This window comes from Zeus faber (genome assembly GCF_960531495.2).
Source record: "Zeus faber genome assembly, chromosome: 1".
NCBI classification, from domain to species: domain Eukaryota; kingdom Metazoa; phylum Chordata; class Actinopteri; order Zeiformes; family Zeidae; genus Zeus; species Zeus faber.
In genome coordinates this window covers 45,648,792-45,668,960 of record NC_137193.1, presented here as the reverse complement: position 1 = coordinate 45,668,960, position 20,169 = coordinate 45,648,792, and the positions used below count along the sequence as shown (strand labels likewise).

Below are 20,169 nucleotides of genomic sequence, written 5' to 3'. Positions count from 1 at the left end.
ACGCGCAGAAGCAGAGCGTTGATTGGACGCAGCCTGCTGCGTAAGTCACTCACATGCACCCACTAGACAAGGCATTTAAATCGTTTATCTAAGCATTTCGGCATGATGACACTAGAACGTATGCATTAATATTGGCACTTTATTGGTTAAAAACGAATATCAGTCGATCAAAAATGAAAACGCAAGCCTCCAGGAAGCTCCAGCAGGGGGCGCTGGAGACAGGAATCCCACGACGGATGGTACCCCGGAAGTGACACCGCGTCAAAGTCAAACAGACGCGTGCCTGCGGAGCTATGGCGGGCTACAACTTACTTACAACCCTGTTCACGAAATCTCGTGGGACAAACACCAACTTGAGGCGTTGTGTGGATAATTTGTGCAGAATCCCGACGTGCGGTTACGCGAAGAAAGTGGGTGAGTGGGGATAATCTGCCTTTCCTCTCAGAACAAAGAGCCCACCGCTTTGCTCTCCTCGCTCCAGTTCTAAACCACCCGTGGCCACTGAACATATACTTTAGGATTCATCTACATTTAGTTGTATGTTTATTTTTTGTGTGCTGCCTTTGTTGACCAAGGCCCTGTTGAGAATGAGATGCAACCTATTTAATTGGTGGTGGTTGCATAAAGGTTAAACATTTACACTTGCTGTAACGTTTGCTCCCGAACGATAACAGTAAGTATTTTCTGATCGCCACTAGTTAGCAGGTTATCATTATGATTCTTATTATTATGGTCATACAAATACCCCACATGTCACCCACATGTAGTTGAATAATTCCTTCCTTGACACTTCCTTTCATCATATTCTGCATGTAGCACATGCTGATCCACTGGTGCCTTCGAACACATCACGATTCTTTATTCAAGATTCTTTGTCATATGCAGTCCTACAAGTGCGGTGCAGTGAAATTATAAAGTGGAAAGAATAATAAATAACATCTGAAAAATGGATAATCATCAAAACCGAACCTGTCAAATCTATGTGTGCTATATAAATATGTATGTATAGTTGCAGCAGTGTATGTACAGTGCATAAACGAGCAAATAAATTCTTGGTATGGGGGCGTTACAGAGTAGGTACTGTTATATCCTGACATGTATGTCATCCATCGTTGATACAGTAGACTGTATTCTCCCTCTATCTTCCAGTGGCCAAAGGTAAAGGTAAGGGCATGGCTAAAGAGGAACTGAAAGGTCCTGAAGTCTGCAAGGACCCCATGAGGCTCACAACTCATGCTGTAGGCGTCAACATCTTCAAGCAAGGGGAAGACCCCAAGCTGAAGCCTGCTGAGGAATATCCAGAGTGGTGAGAAGTGGTATCTCTCTTGTTTATTTCCCAGCCTTCTGCAAATGTAGCATCCTGACCTTTATTGGGGCATTGCAAGACACACTGCACCCAGCCAACCTCCCAGGACATTATTCTGCCTAACGCATTATTCTTTCGACTTTTACAGGCTGTTCGACATAAACTTGGGACCTCCTAAGAAACTGTATGAACTGGAAACGGACAGCTGGGAATACTGGAAGCGTCTGCGAAAGGAAAACATTTGGCGTTTCAACAGATTACATAAAGGAAAGAAGCTATGAGAAGCTATGGACTGCACTACTACTATGGACTGTTAACATTTGTACTCAAAACTCCAGAGACGGAATTCACCTGATGGTGCTTTGTCCAGGTTTCTGTCAACATCCCGAATAGAACACAGTCCTAACAACTCCTGAACACTTTTGCCAGGCTTCTAACAACATCCTTAACATTTCCACTAATTGGAGGTGTTGTTTAAAACAAAAAATGCATTCATTTTTGAGCATTGACTTTGTGGCTTTAAGAATCTATTCATGTTGGTTATGTCAGTTTCATGTATATAGTCTGTCTTGTTCTTCCTCTGTGTTAAAGGACAATGAATACATAAAATACAATTATGCTTTCAAGAATGACATACACATTCGGCTTTTTATTTACTTAATAATAAAGTAATGTATGGTTGACTTAAAAAAAAAGATTCTGCTACAAGTGGACTCTTAAGTGTTCTTTCTTTTTGTGAGCGGACATAGGTTTATTCTTGTGTTGAAGTAATGGGGACATGACCACTTTTTCAAGAATTTGAGGAGTTCCTGAATTTTAGTGCTAGGGTGGCTGAATCACTATCCATCCAATAATACTCATCTCTTCAGGTCAGCTGGACTCGACCTGCACTGATCTTTCCATCTCCTAAGGATCCTCACCAGGTTACTCATAATAAACATTTTTTTCTTGACTCAACCAATTCTTATTGAAGGCTTTGCTGGCAATGACTGATGTAAAGTCTATTCATCAAATGCAAATATAAGCATTGTAAGTCACTTGACTGAAGCGTCTGCTAAATCAGAATCCTTGAAGCAGTTGCAGGTGGTCTGGAGCAAAATTATTTTTTATATGATTTTGCCAATATAAAATAATGTATCATCTTATAGTTTGTTTTAGATTTATTATATATTTTTTGTCCCTTTCAATAAAGGTGTATGAAATGTATTTGATGCAAGAATTTCACTTTTTGTCAGGAAGATCTGTCGCCACATTGGATACTTATCAATATATACTGTACAATTTAGAATTAATAGAGTTTATTATAAAATAATTTCGGCCAGTGCCAAGTCTGCCAAGAATGCCTTGCTCTCTCTCTCTCTCACCATATATATATATATATATTCCACATTAACTAAAGGTAGTATAGGCATGTTAAATAATGTAAAATTGTATGAAATAAACTGGTATTTTCTAGTACAAGACCCACAGACATTCACTCCTATGAGCTGAATGTACAGTAGTAATTAAGATTCAAGATGTTTATTTATCACATACATACACACATACACGAGAATAATACATATATGCAGTGAAATGTTATTGCAACGCACCCGGAGATTATGCACAATTAGTATTAAACTCAAAACACTGAACTGAACAGCAACAATAACGATAGTGCAGTAGTGAACTCATGGGAACGGCAACGTTTTATGCAAATCAACAAACGTCCACATGGAGGAATTAAGGAACTGAAATGAGAAGCACATTGTGCGAAAATATGCATCATTGGCAGAGGCAGGGGCAATGCAGACTAGTATAATCATATATTTTATCAGAGGAACTTCAATTGTTTCAGTTTTCTAATATCGACAGGTAACAGCGAGGAATTGGTGAGTTCACCCGTTGTGCTGTATATTATTTTTGCGATCTATCAGCTTTTTATTAGAAGATGCTTTTAGATTGCAGGGATTTTATTCTCCCAGATCCCAGATCAGAAGACGAAATACCTTTTCTGTTGGCAGCCTTGTTTAAATCGACAGGTGACGCTCTACGCAGTAGTGGAAAGTACAAACATCCGTCATTGTAAGTTTATATCTTTTAAATATGTGGCCTTACTTCAGCTTATTCAGTATCAGAGACTTTCAATTTTTATTTCCCTACATTTTAAAGCGAATATCTATACTTATAGCTCTACTATATTTCCAACACAGTCGACACATTCCTTTTTTTTTTTAATCACGATTAATATTCCTAATATATATACAAAAGTAAAGCAAAACTGCTGGTTAAGATAGCTTATTAATGAGTTATTTGGTCCATATCCTTGTAAACAACAGTGACCTCACCTAATGTTTGTTTTTTTTTGTATTAAAAAAAAGTCGGGTCTCATCTGCAGAAAAAGGGTACAGTAGTACGTTATGTCGTATTATAGACACATCAAGGCACTGGATGTGTTATATCAAGGCACTGGATGTGACAAGTACTGACAAGTTGAGTACTATACATTACATTTTCACAAATGTGGGAAAATGTCGGAACATGTCACTCCCACTGCTTTCCTATGGGGTCAGTGTCATCAGTATTAGGCTACTGGTTGTAACAATGTGTCTGTGTCTTGTGTCACCACTGTCAATCAGAGAAGGGACTGGCACCGAGGGGCCACTGACTCACACTCAGACCCACTCGAGACCTCACAATGGGATGCATTAGCAATTCAGCACGTTGATAATACATTTCATTTCGCGTTGTGAGCATTTTCTTTTTTCAATTTTGTTAGCGTGAACACCTTTTGGGGACAACATGGGGGACTGGAGCCTAAGCCTTGGGACCTTGAGTGAAGGAGCGCTGAACCGACTGGCTGAGATGTTGGACAACTCTACCTGTGGATGGAGACAATTAGCCAACGTAGTAAATGAGCATTGCCAGTTCCGCTGCAGGTGACGAAAATATTCAAATTATAGTGTTTAGCCTCTCATATTAACAGCCTTTATTCGTACAGCACCTTTCATACTCAACGTACCGGTCATATGCAGATCGCTTCATTACCAGTTCTTCTTTTCCATGCACTGCTTAAAAAAACGTGAGGATTAATGACAAACTTCATAAAATCTGGGGCCCACAGTGAAACTGAGCTGACAAGCTGCTCAATCCAGGTCCTGAGCCCCACTGGGAGCCCGGGACGCTTCCTCCTGGCCCGACTGGCTGACCGCTCCTGCCCCCTGGCCCTCCTTCTCAGCTGCCTGAAGAAGATGGAGCACCAGATTGCAGTGCAGTACCTCACTGCCACAGGTGGAGACAGCAGCCTGTACCACACACCACGCAAATTAGATACTGAATTATTTCTGTGACTTTTGTTTTGAATGGTTTGAAGCAAATACAAACACTATTCCTTTGACAGACATCCAAGACATGATATAATTGGCAAGATCTTTGCAATGTGTAGACCTCTACCATAGGTTGCAGCCAGTTGTCCTGTCAAAGACTCACACACATGCAAAACGTTTGATACTTTGTTTATGTGTGTATGAATATTAACGTCTTTGTGTGTGTTGTGCAGTGACAGAGGAGATCCGTATCACGGTCCAGCCCCAGTCCCAGCAGGCCTCAGAGGGACGCAGGGTGGTGTTGACCTGCAGAGCCTCTGGTCCCACGGGCCTCAGCTATCAGTGGTTCCGAGGCAAAGATGAGGTCAGCCTGTGGAACACAGTCACAAACCTTCATATAGCTCCGATATGATCGAGATGAATCTGCAGGCTGGTAATAGAAGTGCTTCACGCTTTTCTTCAGGACAATGTTTGGCTCATGGTAATCCTCTCTAACTCTGTCCAGCCACATTGACAGAGCCCTAATCTGATGAATGAGCAGCAGGTTTAAAGTCCCTGCTGCTTCCAGCAATTTGAGATTCACGTCAAAAGGGCTTCACCCTCTCTTCATTCCGCACCGGAAAGGGCTTGAGTTTTAGCTTTCTTAGGGGCTGGAACAACAAGAACAGTCCCTTTATTTGCCAACTTTATTCTTTCATATAATCCCAGGAAGGCCCTCTGTATTTAACCCATCCTGGCTATTAAGACACAGAGGCCAGCTATAGTGCATACTCGTGCATACATGTGTATATTCTACTTATGGTGGGAGTAGTGTACAGTATAATATTATTTGTTATTTTATGTTTTAGATATTGGGTGAGACTGGCATTGCACCTGAGCTGGTCCTCTGCCCTTTGGCCCTGGTCCACCAGGGCCACTATATCTGCAGAGTCAACCATGGGGAGAACTGCACCTTCTCTCAATGGGCCCGAGTGTGCTTGACTCACTCTGCAAGCGCCAGTCCAGGTATCACAGTCTGGGAGGGAGGTGCTTTCATCTCACTACCCTCACAAGTTGTTGTGTCCCCACTCCTCTCCTCTCCAATCCACTAAACTCTTGTTTCATCATAAGCACCCTTCTCCATTTTCTTTCTTCCTTTCCTCCATTGTTTTGTTTTTCTTTACATACTGTATCATTTGGTGACACAGTGCATGTAATTTCTTCAGGTTACAGCAACAGCCTCCTCCCAGGGTCGGTAAGCGGGCTGCGTATCATCCATCAGCCTCAGTCTCAGACAGTTCCCGAGGGAGACTCTCTGATTCTGGAGTGCCATGCTGATGCCAACCCCCCTGCACAGTATCAATGGTACCACAACATGGAGGCCATGCCACAGCAAAAGAAACGCTCACTACGGGTAAGAGGTTTGTATACTGCAAATATATACAGAAGGTTTATATATATATATATATATATATATATATATATAGATATGAAGGTTTCTGGTTCGATCCCCGGCTCCTCCTGCTAGCATGCTGAATTGTCATCGAGCAAGACACTTAACTCCAATTTGCTTGTGATGGCTGTGTCCATCGGTGTATGAGTATTTGTAAGTCACTTTGGACGAAGACAGCCTCCGCTAAATAACGATGACGTCTCCCTAACGTATCCCCTCATATGAACATATGACACTACTGTATATCTTAGTTGCCTAAACTTTGGAGTGATGCAGCTAAAATAAATCATGGGTTGGCCATATAGTCTAACTCAATTCATACTGTCTCTGCCTGATGATTGATTTTACACGATGCTCTACCTTGTCCATTAGTCAAAGCATCCTATGACAACACAAATTGTTTACCTGTAGATTTCTATTATCTGTATTATCTGATCTCTGTATCAGCGTGTATCCGTATGAGTTCATGTTCTGTTTTATTTTAAAACATCTTACAGATCGCAGTTGCGACCACAGCAGACAGAGGTCAATACAGCTGCAGAGTGTTCAACTTGTTCCACGAGACATGGAGCGATCCGGTCAAAATCCACATTGGTATACAATACTATTCTACTATTTCTATAGGAGACACAGCAATTTACCATTGATAATGTGTTTTATAAGGCAAGTAAAAAACGATGAAAAATGCTTAGGCTCAAGCAATAAAAATACATTAACTTTGGGAATAACGTGATACATTTAATTTGCTACTATACGGCCACGCACACTTAATAACCTTCTAGTATGTAATTGTTCAGGTCCCACCTCTATCAATGACTTTTCCTGGCCAGATGTTGAACATGATGCAGGTTGGTTTTAAATTGTTGTTGGTACATTTTATTCCTCATTTTCTGTTTCTGTAATGAGTATAGTAATAAACATGTATGTGCTTTGTCTTTTTCACAGCAGCCAAACCTAGCCCTGTCAGACGCAAGCACAGTTTCTTTGGTGAGTATTGTCAAGACAAAAAGGGCAGGCAAGTCATTATTCCATAAGATTGCAACCACAATTTAAGTGGCTTTATTAAAGTCCTCAACGGATAGAAGCTTCAGGGCTGATGAAAAACCGAAGAACCACCTGGATAATATTGAGAGGAAATATTACTTTTTCGTTGACAATAACTAGTTCTTTAGTCCTATTTATCTCATGCTGTTGGGTGTTTATTCCACAGTTCGATCCATTAAACTGACAACTAACTAAAGTGTTGTCTTGTGTATCATAAGCCAAACAGCAATAATTAATCTCCTTGCCTGTCCTCCCTACCCACAGCCACAGACAAAGTCGCTCTCCTGATTGGCAACATGAACTACTCCCATCACACTCCGCTCTGTGCCCCCATGGCTGATGTCCATGAACTCACCAACCTGCTCAGGCAACTTGACTTCAAGGTGGTTTCTCTGCTGGACCTGAACTGCCAGGAGATGGACAGCGCCGTCAGCGAGTTCCTGCTGCTGCTCGACAAGGGAGTCTACGGTCAGTTCCTTCGCCTGTTTGGGAAATGTATACTGTAATGGGCAAAACTCATTCTAGTTCCAAGCTGTGTATTCATGAGAGACCAGAATCACAAAAAATGTCCTCATGTAACTTGGAGATTCTACTTATTAAAAGCTTTTCTTGGGATTGCCATGGTGTATAATCACAAGAAACATGAATACTAATGTTTCTAATACTAATGTGTGCTTTTACAGGCTTGCTTTACTTTGCTGGTCATGGTTATGAGAACTATGGCAATAGCTTCATGGTTCCCATCGACGCTCCTGCCTCCTACACCTCAGAGCACTGCCTTTGTGTACGGAGCATCCTTCAGAGGATGCAAGAGAGAGAGACGGGGCTGAACGTCTTCCTCCTGGACATGTGCCGCAAACGGTAACAAGTGCTGTCGAGGGCTTTTGGCTTGGGAATGTCGCATGTTACTTTGTTGTGTGCATATATGGCTTCAAAGGACTTTGATACATGGCTTTTCTTGGAAACACATGAACACATGAATTGAACGCAAGTATCTTTTTGTGACTGCAGAAACCTAAATGATGACGTTATTCCACAGCCAGGACCATTAAAAGTGACAGCCAATATAGTGTTTGGATACGCCACGTAAGTTTCTGATTCGTTCAGACACTACCTTATTTTTACTATTCAGCCTGCGTTGTGAGTTATTTGCACCTTTCACCTGTGCAGATTGAGTATAATTTGACGTATTGGTATTGGTATTGGTATTCTCTTCATTCACAGATGTGTTTCTCCTCGCTTTAGTCCAGAACGTATCTGTCTTGTCTGACCGTTGATGTTTAGGTGTGTGGATGCCGAAGCATATGAAGTGAAGAGAGACGACCTTTCCAACGGCATCTTCATCAGCTTCCTCAAACAGCGTGTCTGCGAGAAAGAGAAAGTCACAGTAATGCTTGACAGAGTGGCAGAAGGTACGTGCAGTATACAGTACTCTCTTCACGCCTACACAGCACAATTGTTAACGTGATCCAGTTCAGCTCCTTGACATCAAGCTGCCTTTATGTCAGTTGCACTAAATAAATCAATATATCCCTGGTAGACATGGGTCACTGTGAAATCACCCGTGGGAGGCAGGCGCTGGAGCTTCGAAGTAACCTCTCAGAACGGCGAGCGCTCACTGACCGAATACAGACCACGGACAGTCTGGCCGCTAACTCAGCACGCAACCTGCAGTGGGCCATCGCACACGGTAATCTGTGGACGAGTTCCTTTCTGTGAGAAGACGCCTTCCATCCTTTAATCCTCTATCTTACGCTAATGTGTTGCTTATAATGTTCGCGCGTAATCACCGGGTGTCATGACATTTCACTGCATATATGTACGACCGTATGTGTATGTATGTGACAAATAATCTCTTGAACTTGAACTTGAACTTGATGGTCCACTTTTGGCTGGCCTAATGGCCTCTTATTATCGGTAGTCTTTTTCGAGCTGTTTTTTTTTTTAATCAGTTCTGTCAGTTCAGTTCAAGTTTATTATTATTGTTATATTATATTATATATATTATTCATATGGACACATTACAATGAAAGTCTTACGAGAATACGTCCTCCAGAATTATGAATAAAAAACAAAAAACAATAATAAACAATAATACACATACATTAATGAATGATACAATAAAACACATAAAACTCTTATTTGTCCAAATGACAGTATGCCAATGTATTCTATCAGGAACCATGTGGTTCACCTTGTTTGATGCTTTCAGCGTCAAATGTCAGAATTGTTTTCATGTGAGTCTTTTAAAAATAACTCCTCTCTCTCTCTCTCTAATATCTGCATCTTCGTAGTTCTTCCCGAGAGTCGTAACCTGCAGTTTGACTGTGGAGTCAAAGTGCAGCTTGGCTTCGCTGCAGAGTTCTCCAACATCATGATCATCTACACTCGGATTCTAGTGAAACCCCAAAATGTTGTGTCCTGCTCTGCTCAGCTCACTGACTTCACAGAGGTTAGATGGGTTTGGTCTTTTACAATGTGTAACTGGAAGTTTTTTTACTGGGAGTATCATTTCTGCCTATTACTTTTGATGTGAGCTGCTCTATGTGTCTAGCTACCCATCTACCTACCTATCTACCTATCTATCTATCTATCTATCTATCTATCTATCTATCTATCTATCTATCTATCTATCTATCTATCTATCTATCTATCTATCTATCTATCTATCTATCTATCTATCTATCTATCTTTGCCAAGATGGGCAATTATTTGCTGCAATGTTATTTCTTTCAGTGATTTGGTCTCATTGAATACTTTATCTGTATATTTTCACATTGTGGGGCAGGGAGTTGAAATTGATTTAAAGAAAAGTAACCAAGAGAGCCCAGTGGAGGCAGGGAGTCTTCTCTGGAACATAGACATCCTGCCGTGGCCAGAGGTTCCCAGTCTCTACACACGCCTGCGGAGCCTGCAGACACTCAAGGTCAGGCCCAGAACATTCATTCACAGGAAGCCCATCCCCCATGGGGATGGTAGCTCAGGCGGTAGAGCTGGTGGTCTAGTGATCTAAAGGTTGCTGGTTCGATCCCAGGCTCCTCCTGCTAGCATGCTGTAGTGTCCTTGAGCAAGACACTTAACCCCTAATTGCTCCTGATGGCTGCGTCCGTCGGTGTTTGATTGATTGTAAGTCGCTTTGGATAAAAGCGTCTGCTAAATGTAGCCCGCCCCCAGCTGGCTTGCTGTTTATTGAATAAATTTATATTGCAGGTGTCGCATGTCCGAATTACAACAAATTCAAGACTGCATGTACGTAGGTCCACAGCAATACACCCGCCAAGTGTGAAGTAGATGGGATGAACGGTTGTCGAGATAATCAAAGGACATACAGACTGGATAGACAAAGAACAGCGATTCCTTCCTTTATAGTTAGATATACAGTATATTTACTTTCTACATCTATGCATGCACTATATTTTTTATAAATAATGTGTTTTGAATTTAACATATTTGTAATGCAAACCGCAAACTATTTACCCTTGTTATTAATTGCTGTTTTTTGTTAGTCTGAGAAAGTCTTGAGAGGTTTTAGAGCTAATGCATATATTTCAGACATATACATTCATACAAATATACATTCAGATTTTGCTTTCTTTTCTCCTTATAGACAGAGCTCACATTTACTGTGTGTCTTCAATATCGCTACTCTAACTTGGAAGAGGAAGTACAGGAGAGACAAACAGTGACAGTCGGAAAACCGCTGGTGTCCAAACTCAACCTCAATGAAGCCCGCCCGCTGCACTCCTGCTCCTCTGACCTGAAATCCCTCATCTTTCCTGATGGCGGGCCGGTCTTCCAAGCATCCAAAACATTGTCTAGTGGTCCAGACTCAACAACCTCATCGTATTATTCACAGACGTCCAGAGAATATCCAATAACTTCCCAGTTTCAAACCTCAACAACTAATACAGTCAATATTCCAGAGGAGAATGTGGGTGAGGATTTGTTTGACTGTGCCCCTCAACCTCTTACCACCAGCAAAAGCTTAACGCAAAGTGCAACAAATGATGTCAACCAATATAATACACTGAATTTCCAATCTCATTAAGAAGGGGGGGTGGGGTTCATACGCCAGTATAAATTACATGTTGGGGTTTTACCAGGAAAATAACATGGATATTAAAGGCAGTCATTCCTGAACAGGCAAAGAGAGGACAGTTGGTGTTAATCCATGCATTAACCTTTTGTTACACTGAGAAAATGTTTTCTATTTGAAATGAATATTGAATCATGCATTTTTAAAGATTGTTTTTATGTCAATGGTTTGATAAGCTGTGTTTTTGATTGTTGGAGGACAGAAAAAATAAATGTAACTATTTCAAGTTCAATGTAGAGTCTTGGAAAGTTTGCTAACAGCTATTTTTTCTGTATTGATTAATTTGAAAATGGCATTATTGTTCATCACTTCGGTGTTTCTGATGGGTTTGCATTGTTTCCAATTGTCTACCTTTTTGTTTCCTATTTTTACTGTTATGAAAATACTGTATAAATGCATGCCATCTGCCAAACATACATTAGGCACACGCTCCAGGGCATGGTGATTGACTGATAAAGTATAGCACTGATTCTTGTGATTTTTTTCAGAAAATCGATCCTATGTCATTGGGTTGATATTTAAAATTTTGTTCTCTTTAATCATTAAAAGCTGCAATATCAAACATTTGTAAACTGTTTTGTATGAAAGATGTTACAGTAAAAAACGGGGTGCAGATTAAGTGCCTCATGGATTGACCCAGTAGTCCAATGGCCCTTCCACTTGTGGACTTAATCCCCTCTCTTCTGCTGTTAATTATGTACCCTAAAGTTCTCTATTCTATATACAGTATATAGTATACTGTATATAGTATATGGTTCCAGTATCATATATGTGTAAAAAAGATGAATTTACATTGAATGTTTGAACAGCCTTCTTATTTGGAGAGTGTTCAATTGAATTAACAATTAAATCATATTTTTTTATACTCTCAAAAGACACTGCGCTGACACGAAACAAGTGTCCTCTGGTGGGTTTTTTTGAGCGGGGAAGGAAGCGCGTGAAGAGGGCCTGGGTATTTGAAAGTACAAATCAATACAGTAGTAGTATTATTGTTTGTATTGTAGTGTTGTGCGTGTTGAGCACACTGGTCTGCGACTTAACTGAATATGACAGGGAGTGGTGATGGAGAGGATATAGAGGAGAATATCGATACAAATAATTGGATTAGGTTGGAAAGAAGTAAGCGATAGCGAAGTACAAGTAAATATGGTGGGAGCTCTGAGTAGGAAGAAGTGAAAATGGTAGTGAGGAGGAAAAAAGCCAGGAATGGAAATTGTTTATTTAATTCAAGGAAATGGGAAATTACATCAGAAAGGTACAGTCAGCCCAGTTGCTTTAACTTGTGGTTAGAATGAGAAGATAGGGGATATTGTAATGGCAAGGGTAATGAATGACAGGAGGTTACTAATTATATGTAGGATTAAGGAGCAGAGGGCGAAGGCATTTTAACTAACAAGAAAATAGAGATCAGCATTAAAACCACCGACTGGTGAAGTGAATAACATTGCTCACCTTGTATCAATGACACCTGTCAAGGGGAGGGATATATTAGTCAGCAGGTCAGTTCTTGAAGTTGACTGGTAGTTTAGAACTCAGTAAGGCTGCTAGAGAAGTGGACCTAACAGACACCCCCATGACATCACGACATAATTTCTCACTCAGTATAGCAGTGCTCTTATGATGTCTGCCCAATAATAATACAGGAAATTTGGGAGTGCCATCCCCCCATCGCACAAGGTCTCTGAAGTATGTCTCTTTTGATTCGGGGTGTTTTGTTGTTCCAAATGAAGGTCGATATCTGGTTATTTACTTTGGAGAAAAGGGATTTTGTTAGAAAGACCGAGAGACACTGGAATAGAAGGTCAGAAAATTTGGAAATAATTGTGTGACAAGTCTCTTGTCGTTGCGGGGTAGAGATGGACCAGGAGGCAGGTAGGAGGAGGCACAAACGTCTAGCTTTTTTAAAGAAATGTTAAATATGCTGATCTATATGCTACACAACCATAATCATTAATCAATTTTTTCAAGCACCAATCTTAGTCCTATATTCAGTATATTGTTCTTCATGCATCTCGATTGGCTCCCCAGTCCTTGCCCAACAAACATCTTCATTACATTTATCACTTTCTAAAATGTTGTTTACATTTTTCCGATATGTATTCCATGTGAGCCTGGTATCAAACCACATTCCAAGGAATACCCAACCTTTCTAATTCCTTGCCAAACAATTTCAACTTTATTTCCTCTCCAATCTTTTTTCTAGTGAAGAAGGCAATATTTGTTTTATTCCACTGAAAATCTAAAACCCTAGTCCAAAGAAGATTGCTCCACCCCGTTAATTACTTTTTGTAGCTTCCTAACTATATGGTTCACATTCCTTACTCCCTTCCATATTGCCCCATCTTCTGCAAACAATGATCTCCCCATGTAGTGCTCCAAATTTGCATACACATCATCTATCATGATTGAAAATAAAAGTGGACTGATTACGCTCCCTTTGGTGCTCCATAATCTACCCGAACATCCAGTAAAAACTCCCTCCTACTCTCACTTGTATACTTCTTCCCATCAGTAAACTTTTAATCCACTGAAACATCCTTCCTCTAATTGCCATGTTTTTAATTTTAATTAACAGTCCCTCCTTCCACATTCAGTCATACGCTTTTTCCACATTAAAGAAAGCAGCAAATACTACCTCCTTATTTATTTGTGCTTTTCTGATCTCTGACTCCAAACACAGTACTGGGTCCATTGTACTCCTCCCTTTTCTAAAACAAATTTGATAAATTGACATGAGATTTCCTTTTTCTAGATAGTATGTTAGTCAGTCTGCGATCATTCTTTCCAGTTTTCCCTGATGTGATGTCAGAGCTATTGTGCTATAGTTTGTGGGTTTGGTTGGATCTTTTCCTGGTTTTCTGATGGGTATTACTACTGCTTGCTTGCAACTCAAAGGTAATACCGCCCTACTGTACTATGTTAAAAAAAAAAAAAATTGATATTCCCCCCTATGCAACCACACTAACATTGTCTCACATTATATAACAAACGTGGTCTCTGGTGAAGCCAATCCTCATTTATTTATTGCCCCCTTCAACAAGAAATTTTAGTTAATTTTAACATCCTCCCTTGTATTCAACAATTCTACATTCTTCTCCCTTGTTTTGTCCCTTCTAAGCTGTGCTTCTTCAGACATGTTGTCTGCACTATGTACTTTGGCGAAGGATTTTGTTAACATCTCCGCTTTCTCTTCACTTTGAGCCGCCATCACTCCGTCATTTTCTAACACAGGAAACTCCCACTCTTGCCTTGTCCCCCTTATGTTTTTTTGTTTTTTTTAATCATTCCCAATACTTCTTGAATCTGCATATTTCGACCAACTGTATCACAATACTTCTGCCAATGTTGCCTTTTAGCTTCTTTAATAGTTTTCCTAACCTTTGCTTATCATCTTGTATACAGTACTAGGTTCTGATAGTTGTGTGTTCTTTGAAGTTCTCTGAAAGGCTTATTTCAATGTTTCACTTGTAGTTTCTTGACGAATTTGATGTGTTGATGAAGAAGGAGAGACCGCTGATGCTGACTTGAGTAAAATAATAGATTTATTACAAAAGAACAGCATCAGACCAGACTATGCCTAGGAAGTCCAGGAGAGAACCAAGCCGGAAGGATTCTCTGTTGAATGAGACACGGGCGGTTTCTTTTATACATTGCCCAAAGACAATGTTGATCACCTGGTTCCCCTACATAGGTCCCAGGTCACATTCCACCACCCTTATCACCAGGACCCCTGGTACCATCTCTTAGTAATTATCATATACGGTGGGGCTATTTTGGGAAGCCACACATTCCAAGAGACCTCACACTACTTCTGTCCATTCCTGTGTCCACCATGGCAATTTCTTCCTTCATCTAGCAGACTTCCTACAATGGTCTGTTTTGCTGCCTCAATTATAACTTCTGTTATACTTTCATTCAATGAATCTATATCCTGTTCATTATATAATTTGACCCACCCTGCTTTTTCAAACATCCACTTCTCCTGACATTTTATACATACCATTTTTACACATAGTTGGATAATGGTCACTCCCAAAGGTTTAAAGGCCCCAATACCTCACACTATATAATCCTGCCAATGATGTTGATACTATTGTCAAGCTGTTTCCCTTTGTGTACATGTATTACAATCTATTCTGGTTTTCCTTCCACCGTGAATACATACTAGATCTTTAGCATCCAGTAAACTCTCCACTACTAACCCATTATGATCCATATTTTCCTCTCCCCATATTGTTGTATGTGAATTAAAATAAACCACATATAATTAACCATATATAATAGCCCTTCTCCTGTACAGCCTTTCTATGTTCTCCAAGTCTTCTAATTCCATTTTCTGGCATGGATTATAAAAATGAACAACAAGTATACTACTATTCTTTAGCCAAATCTCTACCACCACATATTCTGTGTCTTTTCCTTTTGCTACCTTACTGTACGAAAATCCCTGCTCAACCCCAAATATCCTTGACTTTAGCCATGTCGCCTCTATGCATATTACATCCGGCTTGTCATCTATTTCTCTGATAAACCCTTTCAACTCTTGCCCATTCGAAATCAAGCTTCTAGCATTCCAGTCGAGGATTGACATAATTTATCTAATTCCTGTGACCATACTTCCTTATTTAGCTGTTCTTGCCTTTTCAACTCTTCCTGTACACCTTTCCCAACAATGCTCTGTACAGTAGGGAAGCAACGGTACACGGTATGTTATCGAACCGTCCGGTACCGCCCCCTACGTTCCATTACGCACAGGTTAACCGTGGTATTACGGTATCACGGTACAAGTCCACTGGACACGTTGGCAGTGTACGGGCGCGGCGTGTTTCTGCTTCCTATTGAATCCACTGTTCCAGCTCCACCGGCCATGTCAGGCGCGTGGGGTCCGCCCAGAGCCGCGCAGTATTTCTAGATGGTGCGAGAGGTCTTTGGCTTTCCAACTGCACGCAGCTACAATGGAAACACGAGATAAAACTACATCTAAATATTGAAGTAAAGAGTGCCATCAATCAGGTATCCAGTTGGAAAATAACCCCCTGGGATGGCCGTGTCCCTCTTTATTACGAACAACTCTTGAACTATTCTTTTGAACGACTCTTTTGTAGGAATGAAGGGAGCAGGGTCTCGCTGGGTGATGAGCCGTCATTTTTTTGGTCAAGTTTTACAGTTTTATGTTGTGTTGTTTGCGTAAGTCGCCGTCTCCTGCCCCCAGAAAATGTTTCCCCCTCCGTGTAAGAGATAGCTCCTCCCCTGCCGGGAGGTGCCCTGGCTGAAAAGGAACGCACCCAATGGTCTAACTCTGAGCTTTTATTTCAATAAGTTATTTTACTATTATTATTTATGTGTGAAAAATACTGTTTATACCCGTTCTTCACAAAAATAACTAACAACAGTATTGTATTTTGTGAAAAGTTTTTAAATTATTATTTACAGTGTATAAAATCATATTAACGAAAATTTATATTTTAATTATCCACTATCCTAGACACCACCCCTCCAAACAGATGAACTTATGCAAATGATAACAACCCACCAATGAACTTGAACCCCTGTCTGCTCTCCCTCCAACTAGTTATTTGTGGCAGACTACTATAAAAACATATTTTACACCTTTTAACTTTTTAAATCTTCAAAAAAAAAATCTTAAATATAAAGATACCGAAACCGTACCATTACCATGGCCCCAAAACTGTGATACATACCAAACCCACTGTACCGTTGCATGCCCAATACAGATGGGTCTGGGGAACCCGAGTCAGGGAAAGTGACAGGAGCCTTTGTAGTTCGATAATTTGACACTGTTAATTGTAAAATGGCTATCAAATCATCTATCAGTGTTTACTAGTGAATTGATTTGCAATTTTATTCTGACATTACAATGGGTGGAGGAGATTAGACTAGAGAGAGTGGTAATATGAAAAGTCTAGAAACATCTAATTCAACATCAAGACATATTCAGGACACTTGGTGAAGTTTTTATGGGTTCTAGCACATGCGGGGTGGTGGGGAATGAGGAGGCAGACTCATTGCCTAAGAGAGCACTAAGGGCAGGGGATGTACAGGTCCAATTAAACATCAGCATGTGAGGGGAATGGAAGAATCAAAAATCATATTAAGAAGAAATGGCAAAAATGATGGAGAACAGAAAGTAAGGGGAGACATTTATTTAAAATCAAGCCATAGTTGAGTAACAAATAGAATAGGTAATAACAAGATTAAGATTAGGGCATACTGGTTTAAATAGCTTACTTATCGAGTTTAAGAAACATCGCTTGTAGGTGTGAATATTGGGGACAAGAGGAAACAGTACATGTTTTAATTAGGTGTAGGAAATATAATACAAATGAACAATAGTCAAGGTAAGATAAGGCAGCAGTGGCTCAGGAGGTAGCGTGGGTTGTCTAGTGAACAGAAGATTGCTGGTTTGATCCCTGGTTCCTCCTGGTAGTGTGCTGATGAGTCCATGACCAAGACACTAAACCCCTAATTGCTCCCCTGGTGCAGCTACGTATATGGCAGCCCACTGTTCCTAGATAGTTGGGTTACTAGGATGGGTGAAATGCATTTTGTTACCTTAGAACTTGTAATGACAATCATTCAATCTAATAAGGATAGCATTTAGCATAAACTATATTTTAAAACTGTCAGCAGGAGAAGACATTACATTTCTGGTAGAATTTTTGAAAGCTGCAAGAATGTTTAATAGAGTTTGATAAATAGAGGAATCACTGGAGCATGTCATTTTCGATTGCCATAAGTACTCTCAAGAACGAGAAACATTAAAGAGGGAAATCAGGAAGCTTGGAGTGGAAGGGGTGAGTCTAAAAATGTATTCACCATCGGGTTCGGGAGTCTATACCATTATTTGAAAGAAACTGAGCTGATCAAAACAATTTAGTGAAATAGAGGTTTTGGGGGGGTAGATTGAATCTTGAATCTTGAACTGTGGTCCACTCTCCAACACAGTAGGTGGCGGTAATGCACCTTAACGCTGGTTGCCCGCCATTCAATAGAAAAAAAGAATATGGTTTGAGCGTGAGGAATGAGTTCAGTGCTGCAGGGAGGATGTATTTTTGGAGGCCAACCCTGAGGTTCACATCGCCCTGGTTCCCTTGACCAAAAGCCAATGGGATTTTTCCATTGGATTTTGGATTATCGCAGACAATAAGCTCTGTGGCAAACAAAAGTTTGATACTCACACATTTTGTCCAGCAAGATAATCTTCACAAATGAACACCACTTTTTATGATTTCTGATGGGTAAATGCAATTGCCAGAAGTAAAAATCTGACGTTAGGCTATAAAGGAACTACACCACGGTCCCATGACTTCAACGTCACCACCACTTAGCTTCCAACCTCGAATTTGATTTTGCATGTTTACTTTTTGTTACTTTGTTTTTCTACAAAAGCCTGGAGAGTTTGCGTTGGAATAGTTTACAAGAGCGAGACTATAAACACAACTAGGCTGTAAGGGCGGACTAGAGAGTAGATGAGTTTCCATGCTCGGCGTAATGACGTTTAATGTCCCGACAACCTCTGTAGTCTTTTACTGATGTATTCAATGTCGTAGAACAATACGTGAAAATCATTTAAGCTTGTGTTAAACACAGAGCTTCTTATTGTTCTTCTTCAACTTCATCTTCTTCTGTAAGGTTTAACAACAGTTTGCATCCATGATGTTGCATTACTGCGAGATTCGGGTTTTATTTTAATTCAGCGTCCATTCATTGAAAGCTGTTTTTCCAGTCCAGTCGCCCTCAAAAAACAAAATAACCACTTCTCCCCTTCAACACTGTCTCCACATTGAAACATACCTTTACCCTTGTCCTCTGCCTGCCCTTATTTCCATTATTGTGTTGTAATTTCTTGTGTAAATTTCCTGCATGTTAAGAGGACATGCGCTGCTGTCTCATGGCATGAAGACGAGTTGGATGTTTTCTTATTATGAAAAGTGTGCTGTTAAGGTAGTCGTGCCAAATTCTCGTCCTGCTTATTATTACTTGCTCTTTCCGTTTTGTTCCCCAACACCATTAACATACCTGCTCTGTTTTGGATTCTGTGTAAACGTCTCCCTTTTATTGCATTATCCCATTCAAGATTCAAGATTCAAGATTTTTATTTGTCACATACATATACATACTTTCATACATATATGCAGTGAAATGTAATGCAACACACCTGGTGATAACATACAATATGTCCTAGGAAAAAAAAAAAATTCTTTCTAATAGACCGACTAACTGACTCCTAAAACGTAATACAGTAAGTTGAATACTTATAGAATAAAATAAAAATATATAGAATAAAATTAAATACAATAAAAATAAAACGAAATAAAATGGAATATATAGAGGGAATATGCTTATGTATATACAGATATGTGCATTAAAGTGGCATGTGAATTAAAGTGGCATGTCAATGTGAATAAAGTGAGGTAGTGTTTGGGACAATACAGCACAGTATACAACAGTACGGCGCAGCAATACGGCATCACGAACAACCCTGAACAGTGACACAGTATGTGGTACAGTATGCTACATACAGTACAGTAGGTAGTGGAGCCTATGTGTATGGCTCAGTTAGGACCCCTGGTGAGGTCAGCATTGACAGTTCTAATGGCTTGCGGGGAAAAACTCTGTCTCAGTCTCTCTGTTCTCGCTGTGTAACTGCGGAGGCGCTTGCCTGACCGCAACAGCTGGAACAGTCCGTTGTCCGGGTGATGAGGATCCTTCATGATCCTGCGGGCTCTGCTACTACACCTCCTGGTGCATAACTCCTGCAAGGGGGGGAGGGTAGTTCCAGTGGTACGTTTAGCTGAACGCACCACCCTTTGCAGGGCCCGCCTGTCCTGAGCAGTACTGAGCTCCCAAACCAGGCAGTGATGTTGCCTGTCAGGATGCTCTCCACTGCTCCAGAGTAGAAGGACTTGAGGATCCTCACCGAGACCCGGAATTTCCTCAGCTGCCTGAGGTGGTAAAGACGCTG

The 20,169-nt window shown here is 40.5% G+C and overlaps 2 protein-coding genes across 2 annotated transcripts; both read left to right on the top strand.

The window, feature by feature from the left end:
* Positions 1-264: 264 nt before the first annotated feature.
* On the top strand, positions 265-2,512 carry mrpl54 (mitochondrial ribosomal protein L54). Its single transcript, XM_080012356.1, has 3 exons — positions 265-414; positions 1,150-1,306; positions 1,455-2,512. The coding sequence occupies exons 1-3, from the start codon at positions 294-296 to the stop codon at positions 1,585-1,587; spliced, it is 411 nt and encodes a 136-aa protein (XP_079868482.1). The 5' UTR covers positions 265-293; the 3' UTR covers positions 1,588-2,512.
* A 1,575-nt stretch (positions 2,513-4,087) lies between these two features.
* malt2 (MALT paracaspase 2) lies at positions 4,088-18,842 on the top strand (the record flags this gene model as incomplete). Its single annotated transcript, XM_079996723.1, has 15 exons — positions 4,088-4,224; positions 4,410-4,576; positions 4,845-4,975; positions 5,460-5,616; positions 5,817-6,004; positions 6,541-6,637; positions 7,322-7,555; positions 7,771-7,948; positions 8,099-8,173; positions 8,372-8,499; positions 8,628-8,777; positions 9,382-9,539; positions 9,876-10,013; positions 10,695-10,877; positions 18,795-18,842. 15 exons carry the CDS (start codon positions 4,088-4,090, stop codon positions 18,840-18,842), a joined length of 2,169 nt encoding a protein of 722 aa, XP_079852849.1.
* Positions 18,843-20,169: the final 1,327 nt, after the last annotated feature.